This window comes from Ictalurus punctatus, chromosome 9, assembly GCF_001660625.3.
Source record: "Ictalurus punctatus breed USDA103 chromosome 9, Coco_2.0, whole genome shotgun sequence".
NCBI classification, from domain to species: domain Eukaryota; kingdom Metazoa; phylum Chordata; class Actinopteri; order Siluriformes; family Ictaluridae; genus Ictalurus; species Ictalurus punctatus.
The window spans coordinates 30,475,717-30,486,419 of NC_030424.2; the positions used below are offsets into that span (position 1 = coordinate 30,475,717).

Consider the following 10,703-nt stretch of genomic DNA (forward strand, 5'->3'; position numbering starts at 1 on the left):
TGATTTTGAGTTGATCTATTATTAAATGTCAGATTTGTTTAGTGTAATTTATTTCATTTGATTTGACTTTTTTTTTTTTAGATTACATTAGCCATCGTACAGGGGTACTCATATTTGTGATAGTGTTTAAAACCGTGGTGTGTTTCAGGTGGAGCTCCATGTGGTGGAAATCTGACTCAGTCACGAGGGGAATTTTTCAGCCCCAATTATCCCAATAATTATCCCAATAATGCACACTGCACATGGAGCCTGCTGGCTGGAGAACTGCAGGTGGTTTCGTTAAACTTCACGTTCGTCAAGTAAGAAATCACCTTCCTGTTTCTCAACTGCTGATAAATCATATCTGACTTTTTTTTAATTTTTTTTTTAGATCTTTATAATTTAAGAATATTTGTTTGTGGTTAGTCTGTAAGGCTAGTTTCATTACACTTTCTTCAGTGTGGAGTCAGGCTGGGACTTTATCCGCGTGTACAACGGTCCGACTGCTCAGCATTCACTTTTGGGTACTGTGACTGGAAATCAGAGAGCTACCTTCAACTCCAGCAGCAGATACATGACCGTCGTTTTCTCCAGTGACTTCATCGTGACTCCACAAGGTTTTCGAGCAGAATGGGCTTTCATAGGTAAGTGTTATTTAATCTCATTTCAACTCCATTCATTTTGTTTATGGACAGTTCAGTGAAAAAGTGATGAAAATAAATGTGATAAAAATCAATCAATCAATAAATAAATAAATAAATAATGTGCATTTACCAATGGCCGTGGTAGAAACCACTACCAAACATGCGGTTAAAAGGAAAATAATCAACTTCGGGGTGGTAACAGCAACGCCACTTCAATGGTCTGTTGAAGACTGTAGCATTAGGAGAACTTTCTTCTCAGGGTTCTGATTCAGGATGAATACATTTCAAAATCCATCACAGAAAACAGGTCACAGCGAAGGAGACCGTCATTTTGTTCAGAAGAGTGAAAAAGAAAGTGTGTAAAATGATGAACAGAACTGTTCCCCCGTCTGAGGAGTAACTTTTTAGTAATGTATTGATCTTTAAAATACATTATGATATTTTCTCAAACCAAATGAAACTTTCACACTTTTACTGTGTTTATAACACTGATACTGTGTTCCCTTTCAAAGGGAACTTTGACATTGCGTTTAGCATAACAGTATGGGAACGCCTTGTGCGCGTGACCGGTATCTGAAGCTTGTGTAAAATCATGCCTCTACTTATAGGCCTGCCATGATCAGGTGACGTGGCAATTAAGCGCATCGCATGACATATATATATATATATATATATATATATATATATATATATATATATATATATATATGGCACCTCTGAACCACGCCACCAGCCTTATTATCTTCAGCAGGACTGCATGTCTGTTGTTTGTGCGAGGGAGGCACAGAAGGCGAGTGTGGCGGGCTGCCTCCCCTGCACAGAGAGCCAGGGGGACCGGGCGGCCACAGCCTGCTAAGAGGCCTGATCTAAGAATGATCATAAAAGCAAAGCAGGCAAGGAAGGAACGGTCCTGAGGGGCCGTGGAGGGACGTATCAGGGGACATGAGGTTGTTAGGGCACTTAGCCCCCAGTGCTACTGTAGGGCCTGCCCTGGCCAAGGCCATTCCACGTTTTCAGCCTTCTCTGGTCAGAGAGCTGTCACAGGTCATATATGACCTGCTCATACCAATAGTAGTCCAAAGCCTTCCTTATGGTTTTTAAGTGGTACCATCCTCGGTAATCTCATTGATCTTTAGGCCGTCCATGTCGGGCCATCCTCTCCACCTGCTAACCTGCTAAATCTTTGCTACACGTTTTAAGGACTGTCCGTGGCATGTACACATCTAAATTCAAAGACATACCTTTTAAATAACAGGGCCGAATTCAGCAAAACAGCCAAAAATGACGAAAAATAGAGCTCTCCCATTGTCAAGTTACGGAGGTGAAGATGGATGCAAGTGCAGATTTTTATTGTGAACAGCGCAAAAATAACGGCTAACACGGCGAGTCAACACAAAACAACAACATTTTTGATTTGGATGTATACTTTGGGTCATTGTCCTGCTGAAAGGTGAAATTCCTTTTCATGTTCAGCTTACTAGCAGATACCTGAAGGTTTTGCATCTATCTAAAATCGGCCGGTATTTGTAGCTATTCATGATTCCCTCCACCTTGATAAATGCCCTGCTTCTGGCTGAAGAAAATCAGCCGTAATGCATGATGCTGCCACCACCGTGCTTCACCGTAGCTACGGTGCTCTTTTGGTGATGTGCCTTTTGTTTGCACCAAATATACCTTTTGGAATTGGTCTCATCAGGCCATACATACATTTTTGCCACATGGTTTGGGGGATTTAGTTGAGCTTGGATGTTTTGTGAGAAAGCGCTTCCGTCTAGGCACCATACCCCACAGCCCAGACATGTGAAGAATGAGAGATTGTTGTCATGTGCAGAGTGTAATCAGTACTTGTCAGATATTCCTGCAGCTCCTTTAATGTTGTTGTTGGTGTTTTGGCAGCCTCCCTGGTAAGCTTTTGTCTTGTCCTTTTATAAATGTGGAGGGATGTGCTGGGGTGATGTCACTGCAGTGTTCCATTTTCTCCACATGCTGATGATGGCCTTTAATGGTGTTCCATGGTACATTTAATGTTTTAGAAATTCTTTAATAACCCCACTCCTGATCGACACTGTGCGTGTCTTGTAAGCTTTTTGTGGACCATGGCTTCAGTAGTGGGTTGTGAAGAAAATCCCTAAAATGTTTCTGATTGTTTTTCATTCAGGTTTTTATACATCATAATTTCACATTGAGGGTGGAAAAAGTTCTAACATGATTTATCCTGGTTTCATTTGCTTTTCATCATAAAAAACTGCCATTGTAACAGGGGTGTGTAGACTTTTAATAGCCACTGTACTTCAGAGTCTACTTTATGAAAACAAATATAATTTTTCAAAATGATGTTGTGTAAGGCGTTCTATCTAAATACAGATGACAGCACATAAAGTTAACATTTTTTAAATGACTTAATAACAAAAAACTAACTCCTACAGCCTGTGTGTGTGGGTGTGCGTGTGTGTGTGTGTGTGTGTGTGTGTGTGTGTGTGTGTATGTGTGTGTGTGTGTGTGTGTGTGTGTAGTCTGGACCGCTGCTTCAACTGTGATTATGTGAATGTATATGATGGTCTGTATGACGTAATGAATCAGCAATCATATTAATGTTAAATGAATGAATTGATTTTGAGTTGATTTATTATTAAATGTCAGATTTGTTTAGTTTAATTTATTTCATTTGATTTGACTTTTCTTTTTTTTTTTTTTTAGATTACATTAGCTGCAGGGATCATTGTGGTTATAACGGTACGCTCTGTTCCTGCACCAGCTCCTGTCAGTCCTATGGAAACTGCTGCAATGATTATTACGGTGAGAACTATTTTTAAAAATCTAGTTAATGTAATAGTTTAAGAAAAAATCTATTTAATGTAAGATATGTGTAATTTTTTAGTCCTAAATTAACATTACTATTTATAATGAAATGTTTCAATCGGTAAATTAAAAAAAAAAGATTTTACTTTTACTTTTGTATTCATTTTTTTTCTTTTCGTTCTTTCCCTTGTTGATAGGATGCAGAGTTATAAACAGATGGAAAGCGCTAGTGACAGTGTGAAATCAGTAGTAGTGTTTACAAAAATGCAGACTCACAGAAATGTGATGTTTAATACATACAGTGTGAACTTTTTACCATTTTTCATTTAGATTATTGTTTCACCCCCACCACCACCACCACCACCACCACCAACACCACAACACAAGGTAAAAATGTAATTGTCTTTAACCGGTGTGTTCTCAGTAAAACTGCTCTGTCTCCTCCATTATTTCTCTTCATTTGGATCTAGAAATCGTTTCTGTTTCTCCATTCTAGAACTTCTTCCATTCTTTAGTTTCCTATTTACTTAAACGTCTCTAACTGAATATTTTCTCACTTTGTTTAAGAATCCACGACAACAGAAAGCTCACTGACAACAGGTAATGTTTCAGTACCGAATACTGATGTACTGAATCAGCAATCATGTTAATATTAAAGGAATGAATTGATTTTGATTTGATCTATTATTAAATGTCAGATTTGTTTAGTTTAATTTATATCATTTGATTTGACTTTTTTTTTTTTTTTTTAGATTTCATTAGCTGCAGGGATCATTGTGGTTATAATGGTGCGCTCTGTTCCTGCACCAGCTCCTGTCGTTACTATGGAAACTGCTGCAATGATTATTACGGTGAGAACTATTTTTTTAAAATCTAGTTAACGTAAGATATATGCATTTTTTAGTCCTAAATTAACATTACTATTTATTATGAAATGTAACAATCGGTAAATTAAAAAAAAAAGATTTCACTTTTACTTTTGTATTAATTTTTTTTCTTTTCGTTCTTTCCCTTGTTGATAGGATGCAGAGTTATAAACAGATGGAAAGAGCTAGTGACAGTGTGAAATCAGTAGTAGTGTTTACAAAAATGCAGACTCACAGAAATGTGATGTTTAATACATACAGTGTGAACTTTTTACCATTTTTCATTTAGATTATTGTTTCACCCCCACCACCACCACCACCACAACAACACAAGGTAAAAATGTAATTGTCTTTAACCGGTGTATTCTCAGTAAAACTGCTCTGTCTCCTCCATTATTTCTCTTTATTTGGATCTAGAAATCGTTTCTGTTTCTCCATTCTAGAACTTCTTCCATTCTTTAGTTTCCTATTTACTTAAACGTCTCTAACTGAATATTTTCTCACTGTGTTTAAGAATCCACGACGACAGAAAGCTCACTGACAGCAGGTAATGTTTCAGTACCGAATACTGACATACTGAATCAGCAATCATATTAATATTAAAGAAATGAATTGATTTTGAGTTGATCTGTTATTAAATGTCAGATTTGTTTAGTTTAATTTATTTCATTTGATTTGACTTTGGAGTTTGCATGTTCTCCCCTCACATTTTTGTAAATATTTGATTATATATTTTCATGTGGCAACACTGAAGAAATGACACTGTGCTACAGTGTAAAGTAGTGAGTGTACAGCTTGTGTAACAGTGTAAATTTGCCGTCCCCTCAAAATAACTCACCACACAACCATTAATGTCTAAACCGCTGGCAACAAAAGTGAGGATACCCCTAAGTGAAAAACAGGATATGAGGGTGTATCTCAACAATGCATCAATGTATCATGAAACTTGATAAGTATCTTCAGTACTATGCCAGCAATGTACCCAAGACGTTTTATGTTTTTGCCACCTTGCGGTCAAGAACTGTAAAAACTTAAAAAAAATTTCCGTTTTATCATTTGAAGAATTTGTGCAAAATTCATAGGTAATTTTCCTATAATTCACTGGAGTATGCTGATGTGAATGCACGCCAAGGTCTGAAATTTAATTTCAATTTTTAATTTGATTTTGAAAAAAAAGAGTTTTTTGCTACTCCTCTTACAAACTTTGTCCAATCATCACCAAATCTGTCACATCATCTACAGAGTAAGCCTCACAAAACTTATTTAAAAACTTATAAAATGTTGAATATTCAAAATGGTTTGCCCATAATGTGCCAACAAATCTGATAACAAAGCAGCCAAACAGGAAGTGAGGCTGCATCTCAGCAATGACTTTGTTCAATGACACAAAGTTTGGTACACATCTTAAGGGCCATGACCTGAGGCTAAGCAACAAATTTTATTGAACAAATTTTTCCTACTGGTCAAAAGTAACATTCACATGCTAAAAAATGCTCACGTCTAAGTGCCATTTTCGCAACTCCTTCTCCAAATTATGTCCAATGTTCACCAAATTTGGCTCACATCATCTTGAGAGTTGTCTGAATAAAAGTTATCAAAGGAACTCTGATATTCAAAACCATTCTCCCATAACAGTCTTGCAAATTTGTGAAAATACAAATCATACTTGAATCCCTTTGCCTATAGTTATTGCTCTGCTTTGCTGTGATTCCTTAACCAATAATTGTAGCATGTCTGTAAATATGAGGCTCACTGAGTCTGGGTGCTTGGCCCCCGAAAATGCTGCTTGCAGCTTTATTATTATTATTATTATTATTATTATTAGTAGTAGTAGTAGTAGTAGTAGTAGTAGTAGTAGTATTGTTTTTTTATTGCTAATGAATTTGGGATTTCACTATAAAATATAAACATGGCCTGGACTAGTGGGACTCAGCATGGCTATATAGTGAACACTATAGAGGTTGGTAATACAAAGAACACAATAACTAGATGCATGTTTATAGTTTAATGTCAAACGTTGAATGTCGTGCAGCCCGTGTGGATTGCTCCTCTGACTCGATGAACATTGCCATCCGTAAATCCTACCTGGACTCACTGGGCATCAGCTGGTACGACCTTTATCTTGATGACCATCGCTGCAGAGCTTCAACTGACAACTACTATGTCACCTTCAACTTCCGTCTCCATAGCTGCAGCACCGGGAGAACGGTAACACTACACTTTATACATTATTACATAACATCCAGTGATCCAGTGAAATCCCACAATGCACTGCAGTAGGGTAATGTCATGAACCGCACAAAGTACACTCTCAGGTACTGAATCACCCACAATGCAATATCTGGCCAAAAGTTTGTGGATGGTCAGGTGTCCAGAAACATTTGGCCAAATTGTGTACCATCAGTCAAAATACCCTGTTGGAGAGGTTAGTACAGTAAGAACAACACAAAAAAAAACACAAGACAAGTATTGTTTTTTTTTTATTTATTGTTATTTTTAAATAACAAAGTACTGGTGGGTGGGAATTGGAGACCAGATTAAGGAGAAAATGAGAAAATAAGATTGCAACTCTGGAGGATAAATGTGTTGTCAGTCAAACTTTAGCTAATGGTGCTTAATTTTATATGCACTTATATGTACGTATTTATGTGCACTTCCCCCCAGACCGAGAATGGACGTATTATCTACACCAATAATGTGCGAGCAGCTCAGCCAACGTCGGATGAGATCACCCGACATGATACAGTTTTCCCGTTGGTTGTGAAATGTGTGATGGAGCGTGATTCTTCAGTCGAGATTCTTTATGAGGCCAAAGAGATTACAAATGCAGCTATCATTGGAACGGGTCGGTTCAACACCACCATGGCCTTTTACCCATCCAGCAGCTTTTACTACCCCATCACCGATTCCCCGTACCGAGTGAACCTCAATCAGCAACTGTACGTGCAGGTGCAGCTAACCCCAGCCGAACCAAGCCTCCACCTGTTCATGGACTCCTGTGTGGCCTCGCCAAACCACGACTACAGCAGCCGCACCTATGACCTTATACGCAATGGGTACAACACACAGACACACACTCACGCACAACTATAACAAGTACACTGACACAAGCAACATTGGTACACATATTCTTGTCCCTGTAAACCAATAGCAATACCTCAGTGGACCCACCTTTTAAAGGCAACACAAATAATAGTGTGAGCGTGTGTAGCTGATTGTCAGTATTCAAGATGTGAGTTACACTTGGCCCAACTATTACCCCCTACCAAGCAGGATGTTAGTGATAAGCTAACATTGTGTCAGGCATAGTGAGTTGTATACAGGAATGGTTTCATTGAAGGTTGAGATAAAGTCAACAAATAGCATCTAACACTAGGATCCTCAGGCTTAAGGAGTTGGAGGAGGCTTGCTATGTGCTGTCTCTATTTAGACAGTTCATGTAACAATGATGTATTTATTTTTGTCTTTATCATTTCAGCTGTCAGAGAGACAACACGGTAAACATATACAGAAATGGAAATCGTTACTTCGCTCAGTTCAGCTTCAGCGCATTCAAGTTCCTGCGCACACACAACCAGGTGTTCCTCAAGTGTGATGTCATTATCTGCCCTGACAACGACTACAACTCACGATGTCGCCAAGGATGCAGTTATCGCAGGAAACGAAGCACTAGCTCTGATCACCACACTGAGGTCCTCATCCTTGGGCCAATCACACTCAAAGGTCAGAGGACAACTTGTGAATTTTGAGTAGGGACTTTGAAAGACTCTTATTATGCAAAAAGTGTAGAAGACAATCCCATAATTCTGTTTACTACACAATATGGTGGACAGACATTTTAAGGATGCGATGTATCATAAAATGTGATAAACAGAAAAGCAGGCTTATTGTGTATTCAATATTTTTTTAATTTATGTATTTATTTACAGGTCCAGAGGAGGCTGAGGCCAAGACGGAGGACAAGGAGTGAACTCACACTGACTGATTAATTAATCACTTAAATATAGTTAACACTGAATAAATTTGCTAATAGATTGTTGAGCAATCTCCCTTTCTTAAATACTCACCTGTTGATTTTTGGGGGAGATTTAAACTGTGTTTTTGACCTAAATTTAGAACTGTCTAATCCCCGTAATCTGAATCAATCTGCTATGTCTAAAACATTTTCCGATTTTATGTGTCAGAACGGTTTTGTTGATCCCTGGAGATTCCGTAACCCCTCTCTAAAAAAGTTTTCTTTCTTCTCCCAGGTGCATCGTTCCTATTCGATTATTTTTCTATAGACAGCACTCTTGATTCGTGTGTAGTTTCTTCTGACTATCTGGGTATTGTAATTTCTGATCACGCTCCTCTACAATTAGATATTCATCTTTCCATTTATAAACTTATCCCATCACCTTGGAGATTTCATTTTCTTCTTTTGGCAGACACAAACACTTCCTACTTAAATTTTTGTGCCTGTGGTTGGGTTTTAAAATATCTATATAACCGGCGATAGTTATTGGATAGCCATGATGAGCCGGTGGCGGGGTGTGTTTTCGGTGATTGTACTTTTTAATTTTGTTTTCCTTTGTTTGCATAAAAAGAAAAAAACTGTGAATGAATTTATTACAATGCTGATCTAAAATATAATAATTACAAGACAGCATAGGATGAGGTAAAACTCTAGAACCAGCTAAAATACAGTAGTGGCAATTGTGAAAGTAGACAAAACATGTCAGTGCTTTGAAGGATGTGAATTGGAACAGAATAATGTTATTCAATTGCGAATCTGTTTTTAGAGGATTTAAACCTAACATGGTGAACAAATTATATTATACAATTCAGGCAATTTGACTGGGGTTATCTCATGTAGTGTGGCAAGTAATAATCTGGAAAGACCTTTGTAATATCACAGTCTAAAACTGGATTTAAAGAGATGCGAATCAGTAAATGAAATCACATGAAAATGAATAAATAAATATGGAAAGAAAAAAAAAACACTGGATAATTTGACTAACCTTCCTCTATTAAAGCATTATCTAAAGGCAAGCTGGTGTGGTGTCATTGGTGTTATGATAAGAAAATAATTATATTTATCTGTTAAAATCTGAAGAACTTATATATACACAGTACCTAAAAGAAAGTGAATGTGTAGCAGTAGTTTAAACGTATTGTGCTACCTCATCAGATACCACTGGTTATGAGAAGACAGTTCTAGCAATGAAAATCTTATAGCAACACTAGCTGAAATGATAAACACAAGGTTCTTTGTTCACAGAGATTGATAATAAAATGTAAGAAAAATAAACATTCTGTGTAGTAAAAAAACAAGCAGACAGAACGGTGTAATGAGGTGGAGTTACTGTTACTACCCCATTTATTAAATGCCCAATTCAGCCATGAAACTCTGTCTGAGTGCTGATTGGCTCCCTCAAAGCCATGTAACAGCCTATCAGCCATGCTTCCCACCAGTGTAACCCTTTATAATCCTGACCAACTTACCGCCTAAGGCACGCCTGCGCACGCTACTAAATTCCGTATCCTACCCTCCTCCTCCACAGAACCACTGTCTAGATCTGCTATGAGGAGGGATCCTCCTTCGTAAACATCAGCCTTCTCTTCTTTCTATATCTGTCCGTGTCTATCAGAGCAAGTATACCAAACCTATTCCCACTCCATCCCCATCTATAAAAGCTCACAATTTCACTCAGAGAGTTGTCATGGCAGAAATACATTTACAGTTACATTTAACATTGCGTAAAATAAAAAATAAACAAGTTAGTTTCTGTTCTCACTCACGATATAGCAGCTATAAGCAGTCGTTCCCTCACCAGCCCTCTCTTTTTACCCTTACAATGTCTCCTTACAGAAAACTTCACCGTAAAAGCGATTACACGCATCTTTAAATGTGGAGTGTTCGTGTGTCCCTGGGAATGAGCTGTTACTGTAGAAATGATGATGCATGAGTTTTCCAGTTGTCTCAATGCATGGTGGTGCTGTCTACATTAAAAACACCCTAACACCACCCAGTCTAGATCATGCCCACATCGCCACTTGAATAGGTGTACACTGGATGCCAAGCAGGACTGTAACAAGGATCTAAATTTAGGTGAGGTCCATAATGCAGAAATGCATCACAGGGGATATATACATCACAGTACCTACTGTGCATTTCAGTAATTTGCAATTTCCGTTATGTTAAACTCCTATTCATAAACTGCCACGACTCCAGAGCATTTCATTTTATTGATTGAAATATTTTGGTTTACAAGACACGTTTACGTTTTTTGGGTTCAGCCTCCAGAAACAGTCCGTTTGACAATATTCTTTTTGTTAGCTTTCATATTTATTTTAAAATGACACAGTAAATCCGCCTCGGACATATTGAACATACATACATCAGTATTCCTGACAGTTCAGTTCCTTTATCTTT

The 10,703-nt window shown here is 37.8% G+C and overlaps 1 protein-coding gene across 1 annotated transcript; it reads left to right on the forward strand.

Annotated features, from left to right (window-relative positions):
* The first annotated feature begins 3,992 nt into the window (after positions 1-3,992).
* LOC128633557 (CUB and zona pellucida-like domain-containing protein 1) lies at positions 3,993-9,319 on the forward strand. The gene is made up of 5 exons (XM_053682535.1): positions 3,993-4,022; positions 6,321-6,496; positions 6,953-7,344; positions 7,767-8,011; positions 8,218-9,319. The coding sequence occupies exons 2-5, from the start codon at positions 6,347-6,349 to the stop codon at positions 8,256-8,258; spliced, it is 828 nt and encodes a 275-aa protein (XP_053538510.1). The 5' UTR covers positions 3,993-4,022; positions 6,321-6,346; the 3' UTR covers positions 8,259-9,319.
* Positions 9,320-10,703: the final 1,384 nt, after the last annotated feature.